This window comes from Oryctolagus cuniculus, chromosome 8, assembly GCF_051225735.1.
Source record: "Oryctolagus cuniculus isolate XC-2025 breed Fujian yellow rabbit chromosome 8, ASM5122573v1, whole genome shotgun sequence".
Lineage (NCBI taxonomy): Eukaryota > Metazoa > Chordata > Mammalia > Lagomorpha > Leporidae > Oryctolagus > Oryctolagus cuniculus.
In genome coordinates, this window is record NC_142874.1 from 91,983,413 (window position 1) to 92,008,858 (window position 25,446).

Genomic DNA, 25,446 nt, shown 5'->3' on the forward strand with positions numbered 1-25,446 from the left:
AAATTCCACAGAAGAAATGTTTTCAGAATTAAAAATCATATAACCATTTTTTAAGGATTTATTCGTTTATTTGAAAGCCAGTTACACAAAGAGAAGAGGGGCAGAGAGGTCTTCTATCTGCTGGTTCAATCCCCAGCTGGCCGCAACTGCCGGAACTGCCCCAGTCCAAAGCCAGGAGCTTCCTCTGGGTTTTAACCACAGTGGGTGCAGAAGCCCAAGAACTTGGGCCATCCTCCACTCGTTTCCCAGGCCATAATAGAGACAGCTAGATTGGAAGTGGAGCAGCCGGGTCTCGAACCAGCATCCATATGGGATGCTGGCACTGCAGGTGGTGGCTCTACCCGCTACGTCACAGCACCGGCCCCATAACTATTACTGTTTAATGTACTTCGAGATGAGAGTACTTTAATAGTTTGAGTTGAAAATGTTGGTTATCTGTTGAAAGATCTTCTTGGTGAATGAATCCCCTGAGCCCAGCCTCCTTCACCATCATGGTGCTTATTAAATCTTAAGGAAACAGGCAGCTAAATCAGGTGTATTAAACCTGTTTCAATCTCAGATTTGTTTGTAGGACTTTTAACATAATGTGGTAAACTAGACCATTTAAGAGTTTCGGGGATCTCATTTATCTAGGTTAGAAGAAAATGGCAGAGTGGTCTTCTAACTGCTTTTCCTATAAATGTTTTATGCTTCTAAAGAGAAGTAGCATTCTTGCCACTGGAAAAGGACTAGATTCTCAAGAGTTGTGTAGAAGGTTTCAGTGCAGAAGATAATCCTAAAAGGAGTTGGCCCCACAACAGCACACAGAAGTGTCTGATTTTTTTTTTAAGAACAGAACAGTTTTAAAAAGATTTAACTCATTGTCTGAATTTTTTTTTCAAGTTTATTTGAAAGAGAAAAGAGAAACATGCATGTACACTCAACGTTTCCATCTACATATTCATTTCTCCAAATGCCCATAATGGGGTCTGGGCCTGGCTGAAGCCAGGAACTCCACCCAGGTCTCCCACATGAGAGGCAGGGACCCAGATACTTAAACCGCCGTGTATCTGTTGCCTTCCAGGATGCACATTAGCAGGAAATTGGATGGGAATCTGAAGTGGGCTCAACCCCAGTCACTCCAAAATTGATGCACTGTACTCTGAATGTGTGTGTACTTGATTCCTCTTAATGTCCCTTCAGAGTGAATGAATCCTGTAGTAACTCCTGCTCTATATGACTCTTCCCCACCAGCTCTTCCTGTTTTGGCCAAGAGTTCACCTGAGTTGGGCATTCTCCTGTTAGTGGAGTGTGAATTTTATGTGGGCCACATGTCAGCTGTCTGGTCCACAATACTGTTCATCTCTACTATGAAGCAATGAGCTGACAGTTTTAGTTCTGTAAATAATTAAGCTTGTGAAACTTACAGGCACTAATAGATGTTTACTAAAATGGAAATGGTAGACAAGATTACTTTTGAAAATTCGAGTAGGTGCTCTATTGAAAATGACCTTGGGTCCAGTAAATTGTTTCCTCTTGCAGTGGACTAGATAATTGTTCTCTGATTTGGCCTTTGTTTAAAGGCCGTGTAACTTGAAAAATAACACTTGATTTACACTCTGTGAGATACAGATGAACATTGGTGAGATACAGATGGACATTGGATAGTTAGGCCAACTGAACTGTAGGAAAAGCGTTAATTTACTTCATATGTTCATTCTGAGACATTGATTCATTGAGTGATAAAAGGGTACTTGCCGATGTGTCCGAAAAAGCAGCAAAAGTTGGCCTGAGTGTTTGGGCCTCTGCATCCACATGGGAGATCCTTAAAGTACGGAAAATGAAATTAAAAGGTCAGTTTATTTTGGGGGGGGGGGGGTAAAAATTTGCAATCCACATACGGTTTTCATAATCGTAGGCCATTACCTTTTTGAAGACCTCATGTAATGGACTTCAAATTTTTACACTAGAATAAACTTTTTTTAATTCTCTAAGTTTATTTGAGACAAGAAACAGTGTGCTCCTCTCTGCTTATTCACTCCCCAAATGCCTGCAATACCCAGGGCAGGGCTGGGCTGGGCTGGAGCCAGGAATGGGGAACAGAATCAAGTTTCCTACAAGCGTGGTAGGAACACAGTTAATTGAACCATAACCATTGCCTCCCAAGATCTGCATTATCAGGAAACTGGAGCAAGGAGTTGAACACAGGTACTCTAATATAGGATGTGGGCATCCTAACTGGCATCTTAGCTGGTTGGCCAAATGCCTGCTGCCCATAGACTTTGTGAAGTATTCCTCCTGGAAATTGTTTTGCATTTGAAGTTCTCTTTCCTCTGTGCCAAATACCATATCAGGTTCTTTAACTTAAATAAATCTTGAATGCAAGAACATCCTATGGAGAAATGACCCTTTATAAAACTTACCTTTAGTCCTACTTCCATGTTCTACATATCTTGAGTCTCAGGGTGTCCTACACCTAATGGTTCTGTTCCCCTCTTAAGAGGCTCCTAAAATAGAGATGAGTTCTATTTCTATACGGTAGTTGGGAGGGTAAAACCATCTTGGCAACTTAGTTTACATTCTTCACTCAACTAAATGCTTCCTGTGGTTTCCTAATGTAGTTACATATTCAGTCTGTCTTAGTAGGAATTCCTGTGATATGATTTTAGGGTATGGTACACAAGTTAAAAATCTTAGTTTAGGCCAGTGCCGCAGCTCACTTGGCTAATCCTCCGCCTGCGGCACCGGCACCCCAGGTTCTAGTCCCGGTCAGGGCGCCGGCTTCTGTCCCAGTTGCTCCTCTTTCAGTCCAGCTCTCTGCTGTGGCCCAGGAAGGCAGCGGAGGATGGCCCAAGTGCTTGGGCCCTGCACCCTCACGGGAGACCAGGAGGAAGCACCTGGCTCCTAGCTTTGGCTCGGCTTAGCTCTGGCCATAGCGGCCATTTGGGGAGTGAACCAACGGAAGGAAGACCTTTCTCTCCGTCTCTCTCTAACTCTGCCTATTAAAAAAAAAAATCTTAGTTTGGCATACGTGCATTTTGGTGTTAACAGATTCTTAGCAGCCGCTGTCATAAGTAGTGTTGAAAGCCAATGTTGGCCGGCACCGTGGCTCACTAGGCTAATCCTCCACCTAGCAGCGCCTGCACCCCAGGTTCTAGTCCCGGTCGGGGCGCCAGATTCTGTCCCAGTTGCCCCTCTTCCAGGCCAGTTCTCTGCTGTGGCCCGGGAGTGCAGTGGAGGATGGCCCAAGTCCTTGGGCCCTGCACCCGCATGGGAGACCAGGAGAAGCACCTGGCTCCTGGCTTCGGATCAGCGCGGTGCGCTGGCTGCAGCACGCCAGCTGCAGCGGCCATTGGAGGGTGAACCAATGGCAAAGGAAGACCTTTCTCTCTGTCCACTCTGCCTGTCAAAAAAAAAAAAAAAAAGCCAATGTTATGCATGGTGTCTGTTACTTTAAACGATTAAAATTTTGAAAACCTACAAAAGTGGTATAAAACAAAATGTATGTGCAGTAATATAGAAATCTGGGCTAACATCTCATGAAGGGCGGGAGAAGGCAACCTGAGAAGTACTTAGAAAGCTTCAGTTATTTCTAGAACATTTCTTAAGATTGGAAGGAACTATAATAAAAATTTTTAGTAATACATGTGTGCTTTAATGATGCGATTTAATTAAAAATTACAAGTGAAGATTGACCTCTGGTGCTCTGCCAGTACTTTGAAAAAACCAAATCTGATTTTTTTAACTCCTGGTTGAAAGCAACCAGTGATTTTTTTTCATTGCCGCTGGGATAGTCTTTGAAATGGGGCTCTAGTTTCTACCCCCTCTGCCACTCTTACTTGTCTTGGTATTTTCAGAACTAACATGTTTGGCACACACACAAAAAAAGTACAGAAAAGTAAATGTGTTAATGGTGAAGTTTTAGATAATAGCATTGCATTTTTTGTTTTAGTAATAGATTTAAATTTACCTCTAGTTTATGTGGCATTAGGATGCATGACTGTTCCTTATTCTCCATAATGTAAGTTTCAGACTTTGCTTCATTTACATTTCTGATTTTCCAGGAAGATTCAGCATTATATTGTACTTTAGTAGGATAATCTACATAATTGGTAAAAGGGACCAGGTAGCATGTTTCTTAACATGGGTCCATCCCCACTACATTTTTTTCATTCTTGGTGTGACCCAGATTTAGTAAGGGAGTTTGTTAGAAGCAAACTGGATACTTAAAGGAATATGTTATCTTTGCTGCTGAATGTGGTCTCTCTGGCTACTTTACCTTGTAATTTTAAGGCACTGCCAACAGCTTTGGGTCATATCTCTTCAAGCTCTTGATTATAGAATGAGTGTCTCTTCTAGTATTGATTTGAAAATTCGTGGGCAGGGATAGACAATGGACTAGTAAAATCAAGTCTGAGCTTATATTATATTCCAGCCCTTTAAGGTAATAACTGAAGCAGAGGCAACAAAATTCTGTGGTTAGCCATGTCCTTATAATTGGTTCAGGAGCTTAACTCACTCAAGAATTAAAGTCGCGTATTTATGTTAAGGAAATAAAGCAGTTCCCTGAGTGAAAAGGTCTTATTGAATAACAAAGTGTCAACTACAGGTAAGCTTTTCTATGATGACTTACTCTATTCCTCAGATTTTTTTCCCTGCCAAAGATGCTGTATCTTATTACTCATTCTGTGAGCATAACGTCATTAAAATTATTTGGGATCTCAAAAATAAGTGCTGATACATGATTTGATTAGCATTGGATACTATTTGAAAGGCAAGCATGAAAAGTGAAATTAGTATTATCTTTTTTGACAGAGTTGGAGCGAGAGACAGAGGTGTTTTTATCTTTAAAAATGGCTATTTTGATCCTTAAATGTTACCATGGTCATTTTTCTCAACATTGAATTTGAAGTAGATTTTGGTGTGTAGGTTTATTGGCTCCATTTTAGGCAGTTAATTATAGCTTCAGAGGTGTCTTGATCATGGAAAGTTTGAGAAACACAGCATTTATAAATGATTTGAGAGTAACCAGAACCTGAAATCGAGTGAATAAAGAGCTGAAATTCAGCATTAACTAGCTGAAGTTACCATTACGCTAAAGGAACAACAGTATTGAAAAGGCCTTAGTGATTCATAAATACTAGTGTGCAGAAAAACTTGTTTCCAAGAAATACTTTTCATTCTTTGTAGTTAAAGTATAATTTTCAAGTAGTAGTATGTTGATTTGTTCTAGTTAAGTTCCATAGTTTTTAAAGAGTTATTTTTGTTTTGTACACTTCAATTTAATGTGAGAGAGACACCAAGATACCTTCCCATCTGCTGGTTTACGCCCAGAATACACTGAACAGCCAGGCTGGAGCCAAGACCTGGAATTCAGTCTAGGTCTCCCAAACTGTCATCCCCAAAACTTTAGAACAGCAGCATGCCACAAGTGGAATATTCTGTATATTATCTCATTTGACAGGTCACAAAGTGCAGGCACTAAAAATGTATAAAATTACTTTAAGGTACAAAGTATCTACAAACATAAGTGAATTTCATGCTTAGACTTTAGTCTTGAGTCCCATCCTCAGGATATCTCATGTATATGGTAAGATTCCAGAATTTAAAATATTTCTGAGTACAATCATGAAAGGCAGAGTGATAGAGAAGATCAATCTTCTATCTCCTGATTCACTTTTTTTTTAAGATTTATTTATTTAATTGAAAGCACAAAGGAGGAGAGGCAGAGACAGAGAGGTCTTCCATCTGCTGGTTCACTCCCCAGTTGGCTGCAACGGCCAGAGCTGTGCCAATCTGAAGCCCGGAGCCAGGAGCTTGTGCAGTGGCCCAAGGACTTGGGCCATCTTCTGCTTTCCCAGGCCATAGCAGAGAGCTGGATAGGAAGTGGAGTAGCAGGGACTTGAACTGGCGCCCATATGGGGTGCCGGCACAGCAGGCGGTGTCTTTAATAACTATGCCACAGTGCTGACCCTCCGGTTCACTCTTGAAATAGCTACAATGCCCAGGACTGAGCCAGGCTGGAGCCAGGAGCCAGGAACCAAGAACGTCATCTGGTTCTCTTAATATGGGTGATGGGCCCAAGGACTTGGGCCATCATTTCCTGCTAACCCAGGGATCTGGATCAGGAAGCAGAGCAGCCAAGACTCTTGGTCTTCTGTATAATGGTGCTTCTGTATAATCCGCTGTAGCATTCCTGGCCCCTGGTTCCCTCTTGTGAATATGTTGAACATGTGAGATACGATCTGATCTGTCATCTTCAAGATTGAGTCTTATGGTCTTTGATAACCTAATCATCTGAGTTTGAGAAGTGAATTGGCAGTGTATCAGCGTGATTATTGTCCAATGCACTGGCTTAAAAAGTTTTTTGTTCTTGTTTTAAATTTATAATGCAGGGGCCAGCGCCGTGGTATAGTGGGTAAGACTTCTGCCTGCAGTGCCGCATCTCACATGGGTGGTGTTTTGAGACCTGGCTGCTCCACCTGCGATCCAGCTCTGCTGTGGTTGGGGGGGGGGGGAGTGGAGCAGAGGGAGAGGCTCCTGGCTCCTGCCTTCAGATGAGTGCAGCTCCAGCCATTGCAGCCATTTCGAGAGTGAACCAGTAGATGGAAGACACCTCTTTTCTCTCTCCCTCTCCCTCTTCCTGCCTCTCTGTAGTTCTGCCTTTCAAATTAAAAAAAAAATCTTAAAATTTATAAAGCAGAGATTTCCTGCCCTCTGATTTATTCCCCAGATGCCCACAACACCCAGGCCTTGGCAGGCTGTAAAGCCAGGAGCCAGTGACTCAGTCTGAGTGTCTATATGAGTGGCAGGGACCAAACCCATTGAGCTGTCAGTGCTGCGTGCCTGGATGTATACCAGCAAGAAGCTGAAATTGGGAATGAAGCCAGGACCTGAACCCAGGCACTCTGATGTTGGTTGTGGGCATTCCAAGTGGCAGCTTAACCCACTTTGCCACAATACCTGCCCCAAAGTAGCACTTCATTTGAGATGAATAGGTTTAGATTCGTGCCTTTCAAGATGAAAACTTGTGTAATCACTTTTTATTCACCAATGTCGAATCTTCAAATGTTATACCATCTCTTTTTTTTTTTTTTTAAGAGTTACGTATATTTTTTAAAGATAATGGCAAGAGTTGGAGAAGGAGAGAGATCATCCATCTGCTGGCTCACTCCATGCCAAATGGCCACAACAGCCAGATCTGGGCCAGGCAGGAGCCAGGAACCCAACCAAGTACTTGGACCTTCTTTCCCTGCCTTCCCTAGCACATTAACAGGAAGCAGGGTAGCCAGGGCTATTGGCTTAACCCACTGAGCCACAAGGCCCACCCTAGCCATTTCAATTTTATTCCACTGCTGATATAAAATGCAAACTTACCAATTGAAATAAGAAAACTTGCTCACAAATTTAGATGTAGGTAGTATTGGGGTTTGTGTAATTTAACTGTCCAGCCTGTTCTGTAAGAAAATTTCTAATGATGTATCATCTTTTCAATGATTCCACTTTGCTAAAAGCTTTAAAAGGTGAAAAATTTTTGGGTGGGGAACATCTAATTGGTCAAGTGTCTGTTACATTTTGTTCAACATCCGTTGAAATTTTTTTAAATATTTCCTTTATAAACCCCTGAATGAATCATTGCTATAATGGTATCTTTCTGTTTTTGAAGTAATTTTTGAATCACCATAACTTTATATCTGAATTACAGATAACTGCAAAAAATAATTACTGGCTGGGTTTTTTTTTTTTTTTAACTGATGAGCTTTTCATATATTTTGTAAGTTACTATATTTGAGTGTATGAATAGTATTTTGACAGGCTCCATTTCTTTGGTATGTACCGCAACCAATTAAAGAATGTTTATGCTTCAGAAATTGCTTCTTTTAAAGGAATTTTTTTCAAGATATACTTTAAAGCATGACAGCAGGAGAGAGAGAGATCTTCCATTCTGATACACTCCCCAAATGGCTGGAACAGCCAGGGCTGGGTCAGGTGGAAGCCAGAAACTCCAACCAGGTCTCCCATGTGGGTGGTAGGAGTCCAACTGCTTAGCCTACTACTGCTTTCTCAGGTGCATTAGCTGGGGGCTGGATCAGAAGTGGAGCACCTGGGACCTGAACTGGCAATCACGTGATGCTGGCATTATAGGCAGTAGCTTAATCTAATACACCACAACACTGCCCCCAAGAATATAGCAGATTTATTAAGAAGAATTAGAAAAAAGTTGTTTTTAAGTCTATGTAGTGCATGAAAACATTATGATACTGTTGGAATTTCTATGTCTATGACTGCATGTACAAATGTTTCAGGTCATAACAGTAAAATGGGGTGTGTGTGTGTGTGTATGCTGGATATATTTTGTTACTCTACTGTGGTGGTCATACAGTTTACTTCTTCTAATGCCACAAGGTCCTACATACTCAAAGCAATTATTCTGGAATTTAAATTGAGAATTTCTATTCCCCTTTTCTGAACCCTGGGTGTAGGGTGGGGGGTTTGTAGTGAATATTCTGCATTTTATATCCTAATTGTACTGAAAATCAAAGAATTCATGTCTGGAAATTCTCATTTAATCGAATTCCTGTGTTTGTAGTAGAGAATAAATTGTTACAGTAGACAAGATGAAAAGAAATAACTTTCAGAGTCACACCTTACGGATACATTGATAATTGCATTACATTGTTGCCATTGGATAGATTATTTAGTATATTTTTTTAAAGATTGATTTATTTGATGGGTTTTTTTTTTTTTTTTTTCTTTTTTTAACAGGAGCCAGGTGCTTTTCCTGGTCTCCCATGGGGTGCAGGGCCCAAGCACCTGGGCCATCCTCCACTGCACTCCCGGGCCACAGCAGAGAGCTGGCCTGGAAGAGGGGCAGCCGGGACAGAATCCAGCGCCCTGACCGGGACTAGAACCCAGTGTGCCGGCGCCACAAGGCGGAGGATTAGCCTAGTGAGCTGCGGTGCCGGCCAAAGATTGATTTATTTGAAAGAATTACATGGAGAGAGGTCTTCTGTCCACTGGTTCACTCCCCAGATGGCTGCAATGGCTGGAGCTGTGCCAATCCAAAGCCAAGAGCCTCCTCCGGGTCTCCCTTGGGGATGCAGGTGCCCAAGGACTTCTGCTTTCCCAGGCCATAGCAGAGATTTGGATTGGAAGTGGAGCAGCTGGGATTCAAACCAGCTCCCATATGGGATGCTGGTACGGCAGACGGCAGCTTTACTCCCTATGCCACAGCACTGGCCCCTATTGTATCTTTTTAAATTTAGGCTTTCATTCTTCTGCTTTCTAGAACTTTGTCTTTTGCATGTGACTGCATTCAGCAGTTTTTTTCTGTTTTGTTTACAGGCATTGCTTTTATCAGTATTTCCATGTGTAGATTAGAAGAGGGATAAAGTGGTTAAAACCATCCCCAGCCTCAGGTGTATTTGTGTATTTGATTTTTTTTTTAAAGGAGCAGCTCTTTCTTACACTGTAAGTTAACTTATGAGAAACTTGAGAATGTTCAAGGCTGTGTCAAAGTAACATTGGTTCAGTTTATCTTTTTAGTTTTGTTGATCATACATTGGTTCTGTCGTAAGATGGAGTTATGCTTAATATTAGATATTTTAAAAATTACTTCATATCAGACTTCCCATATTTGTTATGCATAACTCATGGCAGAATTAAGTACTTATAGATACTGGAAAGTTCTCATGAAATTTAAGAATTGTAGCTTTGTGAAGAGCAAATTGCTCTACCTAGAAGTGGTTCCCTAGGTGGAATTTCAGTAGTAAAAATGGATGTTCAGTAAAAGACATTGAGTTGAATAAGGAGATTAAATACAAAAAAGTACTTAGGTCTGAAAGTTTTCAAGTATAAACTGGAGTTAGTGACTCCCCCTCCCCACTTTTGAATAATTGTTCAAGAAGAAAGTAAAGGATTTAAGAACGACAAAAGGGTCTCTGAAATGGTCTGGAATTTTGGCAAATTTCATGAATGTTAGCTGTGCTATAAGTTCTTAAACTGAGAACATCTCACTCTTTTGATTTATTAGGTGATCAGCTTTTGTTCATGTAATAAAAACATTGATACTGCTATATGTAAACTTTAATGAGCCCTAGCCAAAGTAATTGCCTCAGCATGTGTCCATTAAACAAATATGCCTATGAAGTTCCAGGAACTAGAGTTGGGTTACTTAATGTTTCCTTTCCCCTAATGAAATATGTTTATGTGATTTTTAGGATTGCATGTCCCTAAAAGAAATGGAATTAAAATAACTAGAAGCAATTGACTTCTTAGGTTTTTTAAATTTTTAGGTTATGTGACCCAACATTTTCTTTCTCTGTGTAGGAACTTAGTGATTTGGCCCGTGACCCTCCAGCACAATGTTCTGCAGGTCCAGTTGGGGATGATAGTAAGTAACTTTCAGGTTGATGTTTATAGCTGATTTTTTTTAAAGCTACTGTATTTTTAGATAATAAGTTACATTTTTTTCCCTCTTTAGTGTTTCACTGGCAAGCCACAATTATGGGACCTGTAAGTATTAAAAATTTTTAAATCTTGGTTTTGGTTGAAGACTGTGCATTGATCTGTTTGTGGTGTTTTACTTAGTCTTTAGGTTTATTTTTTTAGGTGGTAATTTTGTTTTGGATATGCCTTAATTTTACTGCTTTAGAAAAAATAGTGTAATGAATTAGTTACTTGCTTACATGTACCTTATGTGTTATCCTCTCTGATAAGGTTTCTAGAGTATAGCATCTCTCTGGAATTACCAGGTATCTATTAGTCTCAATGCAGTTTTCCTTTTATAGTGATGTAGAATATTAATGTACTGGCTCTGATTCTACCATGAGCTGTGTTACTCTAAAGTCGTACCACCTTTCTGTACTTGTGAACAGTCTAGCTAATTGTATTTTGTAATCTATTCTTAATAAATCTTTAGTTCTATACAAAATTAATACTTCAGGCAGACAGTGATATTTTGAATATAGCAAAATTTGTTTCTATTCTGGGTAGATGAGAAACAATGTGCTGGATAATTGAATGTTGAGAATTATCGATACCATCTAAGAATTTCAGAGAATTAGAGCACACTTAAAAACATCCTGGGGTAAGACTATCTTGCACAAATACTTAAATGTTCTTTAAAATTTATTTTAAAATTGGAAGACACTTTAGGTTTTTTATTCTAAGTAACAACATGTGTATCTTACTGAAAATTTTAATATTTCTACCTCATGTGAATACTTGCTGTGTCAAGTAAAAAGGATACAAATGGACATAATAGAAATGATCCTTATCAAACTTTAGGGAAATTACAATTACTAAGGGAGACAGATAATCAAAACAATTGTTAGAAACTAAAGTAATGATGGGAATTAAGTAATACGTGACTCAAATGCTTCATAAAAGAAATTTATGGGAAAATGGGACAGGAGTTCTTGAGTTCAAGTAATTGGAAAATGTTGCAACCTAAAGAAGGAAGTATGAATTAAATGAAAACAAATTATGACAAGGCACAGATACTATTGTGGTAGGAAACTGGAGCTGAAGCCAGGAATTGAACCATGCATGATGAAGTAGGACATGAATGTTTTAAACAATAGGAGAAACACCTGGTCCTTACTCATCATTTTAGATGGGACTATGTATGTTTCTGCCACAGTTCCTGCTGGGTCCTCTTTGTCTTATTCACCTAGATTCTGTGAGTGTTTGCATTGTTAAAGGCCAATTTTCAGAGCTATACCAAATAAAACTTACCTTTGATTTAGAGCATTTTGGGATTGCCTCATTTTAAAACTTGCCAAAACTAAGAAAGTGCAGAAAAGTTAGTAATCACAATAATCACAGCTTCCTAATTGGACAGTATACAGATCTTTCAAATAGAAACTGGTGTGGTATCTTGAACTCTTCCAAAAGGTAAGTCTTCACAGCAGCCTTTTTACATGTATTAATAACTAGGGTTCGTTTTCAAAATAAATGCTTGTTTTTTTTCCAGAACTGTCTGAATATTCTGATTAACAAAAGCAAAAAATGTATATACCACAGCTGCAAAGTTTTGCCTTGGTAGTAGTAGTCTCTTAATGTGTTTGGCTACAAGAGTTAATTCTCACAGGTTGGATAATTTCAGGAAATAATCAAAAGTTAGAAAAATGTCCCACAAATAAATTTTGTCACCTAAATAAGCACATACATTAAGCTGATAGCTTTAAATGGTTAACTATGTGCTTACTATAGAGTGCATCAATGAAATGGCTTGCGTTCTTTATGCTTCTGAATGCATGTTTGTGGTAAGATATCACAATATAGTGTAAGATAAATAATAGTTTTGTGAGTTTAGTTCTATGATGTGCAGTTGTGACAAAATACAACTGGGGCACTGGGAGTATAACAACCCATAAACTACAGATTGGGTGGAAGAAAGGAATGATGACAATCACTTTTGCTTTGGGCTACTTAAGTCTGTTAAAGTGATGGCAGAATAAAAATTTGATTTTCTAAATATAGCATTTCAGTTTGAAAAGAGTATCAAACTTTCATGAGTTGCAGTCAGGAAATGCTCAATAAAAGTTATGTGTCAGGAATACTTTTAATAGTTCGTGCTTGCTTATTGATTTTTGAACGTAAGATGGAAGCACAAATAATATAACATCTTTGAAAGGATTGACAGAATTACTCATCAAGTAATTGTTGAAATTTGGGGTTCTCTCTCTCTTGACCACATTAAGTGCAATTCCCAGTCAGAATTGATGTACTAACTCTCCCTGTGTCTCTGTAAATCTGCCTTTCAAATAGATTATTTTTATTTTTATTTTTATTTATTTATATTTTTTTTTGGACAGGCAGAGTTAGAGACAGAGGGAAAGGTCTTCCCTCCGTTGGTTCACCCCCCAAATGGCTGCTGTGGCCGGCTCACTACGCCGATCAGGAGCCAGGTGCTTCCTCCTGGTCTCCCATGCGGGTGCAGGGCCCAAGCATCCACTTGGGCCATCCTCCACTGCCTTCCTGGGCCACAGCAGAGAGCTGGCCTGGAAGAGGAGCAACCGGGACTAGAACCCAGGGTGCCAGCGCAGCAGGGGGAGGATTAGCCTAGTGAGCCGTGGTGCTGGCCTAAACAGATAAATCTTTAAAAAATTGATAACAAGAATTAACTTCCTTACCTATTGTTTCTAGTATTTAATGCCTAACTTTTCTTTAAAAGAAAGATTGTATTTTATTTGACAGAGTTAGAGACAGAGAGAGGTCTTCCCTCCATTGGTTCATTCCCCAAATGGCTGCAACGGCCAGAGCTGCGCCGATCCAAAGCCAGGAGCCAGGAGCTTCTTCTGAGTCTCCCATGTGGGTGCAGGGGCCCAAGGATTTGGGCCATCCTCCACTGCTTTCCCAGGCCACAACAAAGTTAGATTGGAAGAGGAGCAGCCAGGACTAGAAACGGCGCCCATACGGGATGCCGGCGCCATAGGCAGAGGATGAACCCACTGCAACACGGTGCCAGCTCCCTGATTTTTCTTTAATTGGAAATGGAGTTGGCAGAAAGAGATGTGTTGACATTATTTGGAGAACGACTCCAATTTCCACCTGATATACGACCTAACTGTAGAAAAAAGTGCCATATCTTAATGTATTTAGCAGTATGATCATAGTCAACTTGAAAAACAATGGATAAAATAATCCTCAGTCCATAGATACTACTTTTTGCCCCATAAGGGTTAGTTTTTTTTCCAACGTTAAGTGTGTTATGTCATTACTTTTAAAGACTTCTATTAAACTTCTATTTCTTTATTTTTTAAGGAACATATTAGTACATATTAGGATTGTGGTGGGAAGTGGTAATTGTGTTCATTAAAAGGTACATAAAAGGGCAGCCAGCAGATTGGACTGAAGGGAGGACTTCTTATAAGGAAGAATGTTCCAGATAGGGAGCAGCACTTTGATTTTTATGTCCAGTAAAGCGTGTGTTTTGAAGAAGTAGAAGAAGAAAACTAGATTGATGGGATTCAGATCCCAAAATACCCTTGTGTATCTAGGATTTTGAATTTTATTAGAAAAGGTTTGGTAGATTTTGAATAGGGGCCTCAACTTGAAGAGTACTGCACCATTAGGATGGGCACAGAATTGGAAGGGAGGAAAGACTGAAGGCAGGAATATTGGTAGTAAACTATTGGCATAAAAGTCAAAAGCTAGAAACATCTTGAATTAAAATAGTGGCTGTTGGCCAAAAGAAGAAAATAATTGAAGAAATTTTTAAATTACATCTAAAATTTGGTAAGTACATTCTTTCAGGAAATGAGGAGGAATCAAGTATGGGATTATTGTTTACAACTTTGTATTGTGGTTAACTGTTTATAGATAGAAAATGTGAAATGAAGGAGATCAGCAACTTAAGATTTAGAGATTAGAAATATTGAAGAGGCATTTGTGTATGTGGTTAGGAGCAGAAAACTACATTATAGGAAAAGTTGTTTGCAGAATATATAAAAATATGGAATAGGAGTTAGAAACAGAAAATGAATTTGTAGGAATAACATCACTTTATTGATGCCACTGAGGAGAAGCTTGAACTGATGGGAGAAAAGTCAGGGTACAGGTTTCTAAAGGAGAGATCTAATATAATTGCTGGATTTCTAAGATTTAGGTCAGTTTGATAATCAAAGTATTCCTTCCCCTCACCTCCTCTTGGAGTAATTTACTGAAATAAATTTGGTATTCTAGAGCCTCCATTTTTATAGGTCTTAGTGTCATACCTCTAAATCTTGTTTTACAGGATTTTCCTCTTTTTATTGTGGAATTTTTTTTTTTTTCAAAGATTTTATTTAGGGACGGGCACTGTGGTGTAGCGGGTAAAACCGCCGCCTACAGTGCTGACATCCCATATGGGCTCTGGTTTGAGACCCAGCTGCTTCACTTCCAGTCCAGCTCTCTGCTATAGCTGGCCTGGGAAAATAATAGAATATGGCTTAAGTCCTTGGGCCCCTGCACCCGCGTCGGGGAACCAGTTGATGCTTTTGGCTTCAGATCGGACCAGCTCTGACCCAAAGAGTTATTACATCAATTTTTTTTTTTTTTTTTTTTTTTTTGACAGGCAGAGTGGACAGTGAGAGAGAGAGACAGAGAGAAAGGTCTTCCTTTGCCGTTGGTTCACCCTCCAATGGCCGCCGCGGCCGGCGCGCTGCGGCCGGCGCACCGTGCTGATCCGATGCCAGGAGCCAGGAGCCAGGTGCTTTTCCTGGTCTCCCATGGGGTGCAGGGCCCAAGCACCTGGGCCATCCTCCACTGCACTCCCTGGCCACAGCAGAGGGCTGGCCTGGAAGAGGGGCAACCGGGACAGAATCCGGTGCCCCGACCGGGACTAGAACCCGGTGTGCCGGCGCCGCTAGGCGGAGGATTAGCCTAGTGAGCCACGGCGCCGGCTTATTACATCAATTTTGACTGGGAATTGCACTTAATCTGGACAAGAGAGATGGGATATTGGTAGCCATTTGGGGAGAGAACCAGTGCATGGAAGATCTCGTTCTCTCTCCCTCTGCCACTCCACCTTTCAAATAAACTTTTAAAAAATTTTTTATTTCTTTAAGAGGCAAAGTTAGAGAGACCTTGCATCCACTGGTTCACTCCCCAAATGGCCGGAGCTGGGCCTGTCTGAAGCCAGGAGTGCTCTTCAGGTCTCCACGTGGGTGCCAGGGGCCAGCACTAGCCCCTTATCGTGAAATTGTAGTGTTAAAGCTGACCTTGGGAAAGTTCTTTAATGCAATTGATGTGAAATTTGACTTTGCTTAAATATCCTCAAAAATGATTGTCTTTATTCAGAAAGATATAGCACTTAATGATGTAAAACTCAAAATGAAAGTTTAAACAGATCTTCTGGAATTGTGCTTAAAGGTTTTCTTGTTTGAGATTACTCTTTAATTGTATACAGTGAAGACATCTACCATATTATCCAGTTACATAAAATTACATGATACATGAAGTATCTTTTATTTCCAGTTCATATACCCACATGATTTTTAACCCATATTTAACAAAATTACTCACTCTCATGCCTTTTTTTACAGCTTTCAGATGATGCTTTGCAATCTTAAGGCTTTTCAAATAAAATTGTGTGGGACTCGATTTAAATAGTAGCTCTTGGGTTTACTAGTTAGGTTTCTTTGAACTGGTTGTGTATCTTGCTCATTTTTCATACCTGTAACATTTTTCTGTACATGTGTCTGTACCAGAGTAGAAGTCCTTCGGGCTCTTAAAAAATTCTTTGGCTCACATTTCGTGGTAAGAGTTAGAGTAATTGTTCTAATGTGAGAAACATCTTCTGTCCGTTAGTTCATGCTCCAGATGGCCGCGATGTTTGGGCCTGGGGCATGTCTCAGCCAGAAGCCATGAACTCAGTCTAGGTCTCCCACGTGGGTGGCAGGGGCCCAAGCAATTGTGCCTCCTTTTGCTGCTTTCCCAGGTGTAATAGCAGGGAGCTGAATCGCAAATGTAGCAGCTAGGATTCAAATCTGTACTCCAATATGAAATACCAGCTTAGCTGGCAGGGGCTTAGCTGTCTCAGCCTTAGCACCAATTTCCAGTTACCATAAATTTTATAATGTGTCTTCAGATTGGTTCTTCCCAAATCCAGAGTTAGGCAGTTTGTAATTTTTAACCTAAAAGTCCTAGACTAGGTCAGTATCTTTTATCATCAGTTTTGATTAGTGTTATGCAACTCTTTTTAGTCTTGTTTTGAATCTTGTTTCTGTCATTTATTTGTACACTAGTTACATTGGCTCATTTTACTCAACCATAAAATAGGAACAGTTAAATTTGAGAAACTCCTGGCAAGTAGTCTGAAATTCAGATGTTTGTACTAACATTGTCTAATATTTATTTATTAAGTTCTTCATACTATCAAAGACAAGTACTGATCCACAGATAGAAATCCAAAATTTTGTCTTTTCTATTTTAAAAGAAACATATTCCACTTTGTTTTCCAAATCTTGTAAACTTGTGTTCCTGTTGACTCACTGGAGAATTCTGTTTTTGAAAAGAAATTTTGCGAAGCCAGTTGGAAGTTAAATTTTCTTAAAAAGCCTATTTTATTTCTATTCTTTTAAAGGTAGATGAGTGGTACTTGGAATACCTGACATTTGATTTGCCAGTAGGTTAGGTGGCCTGTTGAAGTGCATAGTCCTTTTACTGTTAGAGGAAGTATTTTTATTATTTGAAAGGCAGAGTGACAAAGCCTTCCAGTCACTGGTTCATTCCTCAGATTGCTGCAGTGGCCACACCTCTAGGCCAGGGCAGCTAAGAGTGAAGCTGGGAGCCTGAAACTGTGTCTCCCACTTGGGTGGTAGGGTTCCAAGCGCTTGGGCTGTCTTCGGCTACTTTCCCAGGCACATCAAATGTGGGGAGCTGGACTGGAAGCAGCAGCTGGGACTTGAACTGGAGATTTGATGTGAGATGCTAGTGTTGCAGGTGGCAGCTTTTAGCTGCTATGGGCCACAAGGCCAATCCCGCTCACCTTCCTCTTATTTAATTTTCTTTGTGTAGACTATTATAGTATAATACATAATTCTGTGTGTAGACTTCATTGTTAAGTACACTCTTTAAGAATATAGAATATTTTTGTAGTAACGTTTTCTAAACACTTTAAGTAAACTAGTATTTCTTAATAGTAAGCTTTGATTGTCTTTCACATTAATATGAACTGAGTTTTGAAGTAATATAGATCATTTCAGGGTAAGTAATAGGTGGTTTTGATTCATTTATTAGAGAAATGCTTTAAAAATGGTGATGTTTTATATATTAAGCACTGATTCTAGAGCTAACCCTTTTTTTAATTTTTTTTTTTTTTGTCAGAATGACAGCCCATATCAAGGCGGTGTATTCTTTTTGACAATTCATTTTCCTACAGACTACCCCTTCAAACCACCTAAGGTAAGTATTTCTTAAAACCTTTATTATGGATACATGCTTTAATTAGAGAAATAGAGCATTCTTAGAAATTAGTTTCTATATTATAATGAATAAAATTGAGGCTAACATACACAAACTCATAGAATTTGTGTAAGTGATTTTGAGTCAGTCTTTGGCTTTGCTAACATTTGGGGTTTTTTAATGTTTTTATATAGATTTGGATAATTTTTGCTATTCTCTGAAAGTAGTAGGCATCAGATACTCAACTTCGGTATGTGGTTGCACATGGTTAAAATTTCTGCAATGCAGTATAGGTAGGTAGTCATTCAGTGGTTTTGTGTATATAGCTCTATAAATTTATCACAACATACAGGAATTGCTCAATACACTTAGATGATTGGTTTGTACATACGATTAGTCAATATAAATTCAACCTATGATAACTGTGGAAGATGGTATACAGGGAACATTGACACTTGAGTTATGTAACATACAGTGTGAAGTCTCTTATCGGTGTAAGGTACCTTTTTCCATCAAGGGCTATTTGAATATTTATATTTATAACATCATTTGTGGGCCATACAGAATTACCAACCTAAAAATTAGCCTGCTGTAGATTGAATTTCGAAGCTTTTCTGCAGTGCCTTGGCAGGGCCAGATGATTTCACAGGTCTTATTGCTGGTGGGCCAGACATTTCCAACACCTGAAATACACGATACTCAACTATATACAGGGGAAATGCATTGTCAAATATGTGCCTGTATAACTAACTGAGCTGGTCTGTAAATTTGATTATATCCATAAGTTTATTTTTTTGGATGTATTAAATACCTTCCTTACTGCTCTTTTTGATACTTGCAGTATTGTTGAGCCATGCAGAACTTCCCACCAAGTTTGTGGAACATTTTTGATCAATAAAAAGAACTTAAGGTTTTAAAAAGAACTTGCTATTATATCATTGGTAATGAAATTTTTGTCCTAAAATTATATTTTCCTTTTTAATTAAAAACAGATAGCCTTACGGGGAATCTTACAATGTATAAACAAATCAGTTGCAGTTTTTCATTCTTCCATATGTATAGACTAGATTTTAGTGATATGAATTTTTTTGTGTGACCTTAATTAATATTTCATAGTTTTCTACTTAAGTTTAGGATGCTTGTTTTTATTTGGATCAAATACTTAAAGATTTTAAAATTTATTTTAGGTTGCATTTACAACAAGAATTTATCATCCAAATATTAACAGTAATGGCAGCATTTGTCTCGATATTCTAAGATCACAGTGGTCTCCTGCTTTAACTATTTCTAAAGGTAAAATACTTACAGCAAATCTTTCTTGGGATGCTCTGATTTTCTAATAGTTAAAAGAATTTCATCCTTGAATCTACTCAGTATTTTGAGTTCCACTTTTTGTTAAGAGGTGGGGAAAGGAATAAGAAGGACGTTCTTTGTATCAGGTGAGTTTGACAAAGTGATTAAGATGTCAAAGGGAATAGTTCTTGGGTCCTTGCCACCCGTTGTGGAAGAATTGGGTTGAGTATCACCTGCTGCTCCCCAGTGTGTGTAATAGCCCCTACTTTGAATAACAGCTTTCTGCTAAGTCAACTGGTTGAGTTCATGCTCCTGCCTTTTGCCTTGCCTAGCCCCAGCTGTTGGGAGCATTTAGGGAGTGAACCAGTATATGGAAGATCTTTCCCTCCCAAATTAATACAAGGTTTTTTTGGTCAGGCAGAGTTAGAGAAAGGTCTTCCTTTTCCGTTGGCTCATCCCCCAAATGGCCGCCACGGCTGGCACACTGAGCCAATCTGAAGCCAGGAGCAGGTGCTTCCTCCTGGTCTCCCATGTGGGTGCAGGGCCCAAGCACTTGGGCCATCCTCCACTGCCTTCCCAGGCCACAGCAGAGAGCTGGACTGGAAGAGGAGCAACTGGGACAAAATCCGGTGCCCCAACCGGGACTAGAACCCGGAGTGGCAGCGCCGACCCAATACAAGTTTTAATTTATTTATATCAGGGTTACTCTTGGCATATTTGATTACTGAGACTTTTATGGAAAGAAAATTTAGGTTGAGGTGGGAGGCATTCTTTGCATAATGAGTTAACTTTAACACTTAATAGTTTATTTGTTTTTTTGTATTTCAGTTGCAAACCACTTATTGCATACTCGCCTTTTTAGCAAATATGGTATATTGTAGTCAATAGAGCTTTTAAATCTTAACATTTTCACTGTAGGAAAATCTTACTTGCTTTCTGTTATTTAAACCTATCTTTAGTTGATGTTTATGTAACCATAGTAGCTTACTTAGTAACATGAATATCTCAGAATCTTAGATGGTGACAGATTTGCTGTCTCTTTGTCTTGTTTTGAATGATTCTGGTGGTTTCCTTCTTGTTTTTGCCTCAAGTAAAACCACCCACACAAAAAACTGATGGGAAGAAAGTTTTCCTGACATGGGGCATTTCCAAAACTTTTGGAATAGGTAATGTTTTACTAAAAGTAGTTTAAAAAGTGCGCAGTAAAACAGGACATCATATAGAAGCTTTCATGTGCTTATGTACTATATTTGAATCTCCTAGCGGGGTTACTTAGAATTTTTCAAATTTTAATCTTGCCTTCATACCTAAATCTAAAGATTTTATTGTTGCCAGCATACACTAACAATGAAAACCTGTAAATATAGGAGGAGATTGCAGTAATTTAAGTTTTAAAAAAAAAATGATTTTTTAATGTGTTTAGTGTGGAGAAGCAAATAGTTCTCATCTCTAGGATCATTCTACAGTGGCCAGGGCTGGAGCTTAATGTGGGTCTCCATGTAGAGACCAAGCAACCTGGGCCATCATCTGCTGCTTCCTGGAGTATGCATTTGCAAAAAGGTGGAATCTGAAGTAGAGCCTTGCTGGCACCCAGGCACTTCGATTCAGGTTCTGGATGCCCCAGCTGACATCTTACCTCTCTACACCAAATACCCATTCATGACTTGTTTCTCAGCAGTCATTTTTTGCTTAACTTAGTAAACTCAGTCAGAACTAAAACTCACTACATTTTCCTCAATTACTGTGTAGCCAAGTCTCTTTTATCTTGTAATTTTATATCTGTAGCATCTTGGCCTACCAACCTGGGCGTATGGTTTGAAATTGTATTTGATGTCAACCAGTATATGATAGTACTTACGGGATTTTAAAGATAAGCTTATTTTGGCACCAGACATTATTCATGTATGTAGTACATGAATGCTTACTTTCCACGAACTTTTTGAAGACCCCTCATACTTCATTCATGTAACTTTTTCATGCTATCGTTTTCTGTCTTAACATTGTTTTCGTTTCACCAGTACTCTTGAGAATAATATCTTCAAGTAGATTCAAGGAGACATAACATTTAGTGGAATGGTTGGGAGTTTTCTCATAAAACTAAGGGTTGGAGAAATGAATGGATTTTAAGAATAACATGGCATGTGTGTTACTTCCTTGTTCTTAGTAAAGTTGTTTGTCCCTACTGTCAAAATGCCCAAAAGCTACTTAAATTCTAATCCAGTTAGGCTCTTGAAAAAATAAGAAGTTAATGACATTTGAGTACCTTAGAAACTCCTGAGTTGGGTGGTGTTTTCAAGTTTAGTTGGTATTGAATTTGATGCCAACAAAGCTCTACTTTTTAGATTTACTTTTACCTGACTCTATTAAACTATATCTCATTGAGATTAACTTTTGACGGTTGAGGTTTGTAATGCCTGTGTGTTAAAATACTGTTGTCACATCATCCAAACTTTTGATGCTGAATAACGAGCTCTGTGTTTACTTGCAGTTCTTTTATCCATTTGTTCACTGCTATGTGATCCAAACCCAGATGACCCCCTAGTGCCAGAGATTGCACGGATCTATAAAACAGACAGAGATAAGTAAGTGTGTAATTGTTTGAGGAGATACTGGTTTTAATACTTTAAGGAAATAATGTGGTATTACTTAATGAGTTGGGCTTACATTCTGTAACTTGTGGCAGTGCCAAGAAGACTTGATGCTTTTATTTGATAATAACTAAAAAGTACAGAAAGGTAGTTAATAAAATGGTTGTATAAAAAGTTACTAGATTTAAGTGTGTGTGACAGTGAATAGGCCCTTTAAAACCTTTTTGTTTTGATGTGTTACTTTGTCACTTTATTTTCAAGTTTGGGCAGAAAGTCTTCTCAGTTGTATTTTTCCAAAAAAAAATGCTGTTATAAACATTGAGGTCTAAATTTCTCAGATACTTGATTATTGTTCGACTTCACCGTTATAACTTACGTATGTTATAATTAATGCTAAGTGTACTTGTTCAATTAGGTACAATAGGTTAGCAAGAGAGTGGACAGAGAAATACGCTATGTTGTAGGGTAAGAGGATCTGCACTGTGGTCCATTTATTCATGGTACTGCCAGCACTTGAGTGCTGCATGCTTTAAGGCACTGTATTAACTAACAAAAGGTAACAGATGTGGCAGTTTTCTGGTAACTGTACATTTAACTGCTTGATCTCGGTTTAACTTGAAAGTATATCCAGTAGTCATTATTGCTTAAAAGTATTGTTGCATGGCAAAGCAGTTATATAGCCCTTGTTAAGAAGTGGAAATTTTAGTATCTTTATATTAAACTACCACAGTGTTTAGATTTTAACTTGAGTCCTTGTACCAATACTATGCGGAATGTGGCAATTCAGTTCAAATTTTGCCAGGAGATAGTATAGAAAGGGAAAAACACTTTAAAGCCTAAGCATCTAAACTAAATGTTCATTACTGACAAGCATGCCTCAGTGTCAGCTATATTTTGTGGCACCCTGTTTGCTAAGTGAAGCCTTTTGTTTCAAAGTGGTGACTTCTTGAGGGGCTATCTTTTAAAAATGGCATAATCGTGAACTAGTAGACAGAACTTTTATGTGTTAAAGCTTAGAAAAACAGTTGAGTCATATTTAATTTTTGAAATGAAGCTTGTTAATACTTTGAAATTTTAAACTATAAATCTAAAAGATATCCTATGCCCTTTGATGTGTATTTATTTCTTAAGGTTATCACTGTCTTTCTTGGGGTAAGTAGTCTATGGCATGAATGTTTAGGGAAAACTCAATAGTATTTGACAATATTTGAAATATTTCTCAATCATAACCTTGCTCATGTGTGAACTACCTGTGGATCTTACTAAACAAAGATGATGTGATTGTACTTCTAGAAATTTCCATTCAGTGAGTGGCAGTAGGGCTTAGTAGCACCAGTCACCACACATGTGGTTATGATTAACACAACCAATGAAACCACCCCCTCTTGAAAATTACAATATTTTACTCTTTTGCCCCTCTCCAAGTCTCAAAGGCATTTTCTCTTCTGGTAACAGCCAGAGCCAAGGAACTTCTCAAAGTCTAGGAGTCAGGTAAAATTTTGTAGGAAACACTTGGTTCTGGCTTTCATGGAAATTCTTGATGTAGAGAATATGTATGTCCCTCTGTATATTACTGTGATGAACTGGAAAATATTTTTCTTGGTGTTAGAAGTTTGTCAGAATGCATTTCTGTTGATGAGTTTCTAATAGAGAAAAGGTCTTTGATTTTTGTTAACCTCCCAATCTCAGCGCCATTTTAAGTTTGTTAAAGTAATACTGCTTTCAAAGCATAAGGTTCTCATTGCCCACACTGCCTTGAGTACCAAAGCTATGTCTCCCTTGTTGGCTTCTATTCTAATTAAGGCCTTTAGAGGTGACTTTATAACGAGTCTGAAGATAAGTTTTCCTTTTTAAAATATAATTTTTTCCACTTTATTCTTTTTAAAATATCATCTTTATTTACAGGTACAACAGAATATCTCGGGAATGGACTCAGAAGTATGCCATGTGATGCTACCTTAAAGTCAGAATAACCTGCATTATAGCTGGAATAAACTTTAAATTACTGTTCCTTTTTTGATTTTCTTATCCGGCTGCTCCCCTATCAGACCTCATCTTTTTTAATTTTATTTTTTGTTTACCTCCCTCCATTCATTCACATGCTCATCTGAGAAGACTTAAGTTCTTCCAGCTTTGGACAATAACTGCTTTTAGAAACTGTAAAGTAGTTACAAGAGAACAGTTGCCCAAGATTCAGAATTTTTTTAAAAAATGGAGCATGTGTATTATGTGGCCAATGTCTTCACTCTAACTTGGTTATGAGACTAAAACCATTCCTCACTGCTCTAACATGCTGAAGAAATCATCTGAGAGGGAGGGAGATGGATGCTCAGTTGTCACATCAAAGGAAGCAGCATTATTCTAGCAGCATCCATTCTTGTTTAAGCCTTCCACTGTTAGAGATTTGAGGTTACATGATATACTTTATGCTCATAACTGATGTGGCTGGAGAATTGGTATTGAATTTATAGCATCAGCAGAACAGAAAATGTGATGTATTTTATGCATGTCAATAAAGGAATGACCTGTTCTTGTTCTACAGAGAATGGAAATTGGAAGTCAAACACCCTTTGTATTCCAAAATAGGGTCTCAAACATTTTGTAATTTTCATTTAAATTGTTAGGAGGCTTGGAGCTATTAGTTAATCTATCTTCCAATACACTGTTTAATATAGCACTGAATAAATGATGCAAGTTGTCAATGGATGAGTGATCAACTAATAGCTCTGCTAGTAATTGATTTATTTTTCTTCAATAAAGTTGCATAAACCAATGAGTTAGCTGCCTGGATTAATCAGTATGGGAAACAATCTTTTGTAAATGCAAAGCTGTTTTTTGTATATACTGTTGGGATTTGCTTCATTGTTTGACATCAAATGATGATGTAAAGTTCAAAAGAATGAATATTTTGCCATGTTCAGTTAGAGTGCACAGTCTGTTACAGGTTGACACATTGCTTGACCTGATTTATGCAGAATTAATAAGCTATTCAGATAGTGTAGCTTTAATATGCTGCACCGTGATACTGGCAGCCCTGGAGTTCATAGATGGACTTGGGACCCAGCAGTTTTGAAGCGTGTATATGGAGTTTTAAGAAATTTATTTTCCAGGTGTAGCCCCATCTAACTAAAACTTATCTTCACCTTGTACACTTGACAGCTGATAAAAACATAACTTGGGAGTAATAATGGGTCAAAATTTACAAAATAAAGTACTGTTTTGGTGTGGGAGTTGTCATGAGGCTGTGTTGAAGTGACTTAACTATGTGGGATATTGAGTATCCATTGAAATGGATTTGTTCAGCCATTTACATTAATGAGCATTTAAAACAGATCATTTCAGGTGACTTAACATGAATGAATAAAAGTCGATGCTATTGGATTATTTTTCTGTTTGACAAGTGCTATCTGTGCCACTAACTTCTGCAGTAACAAGGGCATTACCATCTTCACTCTCCTGATTCTGACACTGTAGTTTACTTTTTTCCTAGTTACTTTGATTTATCATTGCAATTTCTTAAAATCTTGTATTCAATTTCTTGCACATGTGACTTCTCCATTTCTACAGTTTTGCACTGCTTACACTTACGTGCAATCTTATTTCTAGTCTCCACACAGATGTGGAAAGCTAGAAATAAGTGTTAAAGCTTAATTTTTATAAACATCTTAATACATAGTTTGAACATGATTTATTG

The 25,446-nt window shown here is 38.6% G+C and overlaps 1 protein-coding gene across 18 annotated transcripts in view; it reads left to right on the plus strand.

Annotated features, from left to right (window-relative positions):
* The window catches only part of UBE2D3 (ubiquitin conjugating enzyme E2 D3), a 35,244-nt gene extending 10,106 nt beyond the window's left edge, over positions 1-25,138 (plus strand). For 6 of the 18 annotated variants that reach the window (XM_070047821.2, XM_070047817.2, XM_070047820.2 and 3 more), the window contains 6 exons: positions 10,309-10,372; positions 10,463-10,494; positions 17,794-17,871; positions 19,059-19,164; positions 21,653-21,746; positions 23,658-25,138. In XM_070047821.2, the coding sequence (XP_069903922.1) occupies positions 10,309-10,372; positions 10,463-10,494; positions 17,794-17,871; positions 19,059-19,164; positions 21,653-21,746; positions 23,658-23,703 (420 nt within the window). In that variant the 3' untranslated portion in view covers positions 23,704-25,138. Of the gene's footprint in view, positions 1-10,308; positions 10,373-10,440; positions 10,495-17,793; positions 17,872-19,058; positions 19,165-21,652; positions 21,747-22,167; positions 22,218-23,657 lie in introns of all 18 variants that reach the window. The other 12 variants (XM_070047814.1, XM_070047816.2, XM_008267549.5 and 9 more) reach the window with 5 other exon arrangements.
* The last annotated feature ends 308 nt before the right edge of the window (positions 25,139-25,446 follow it).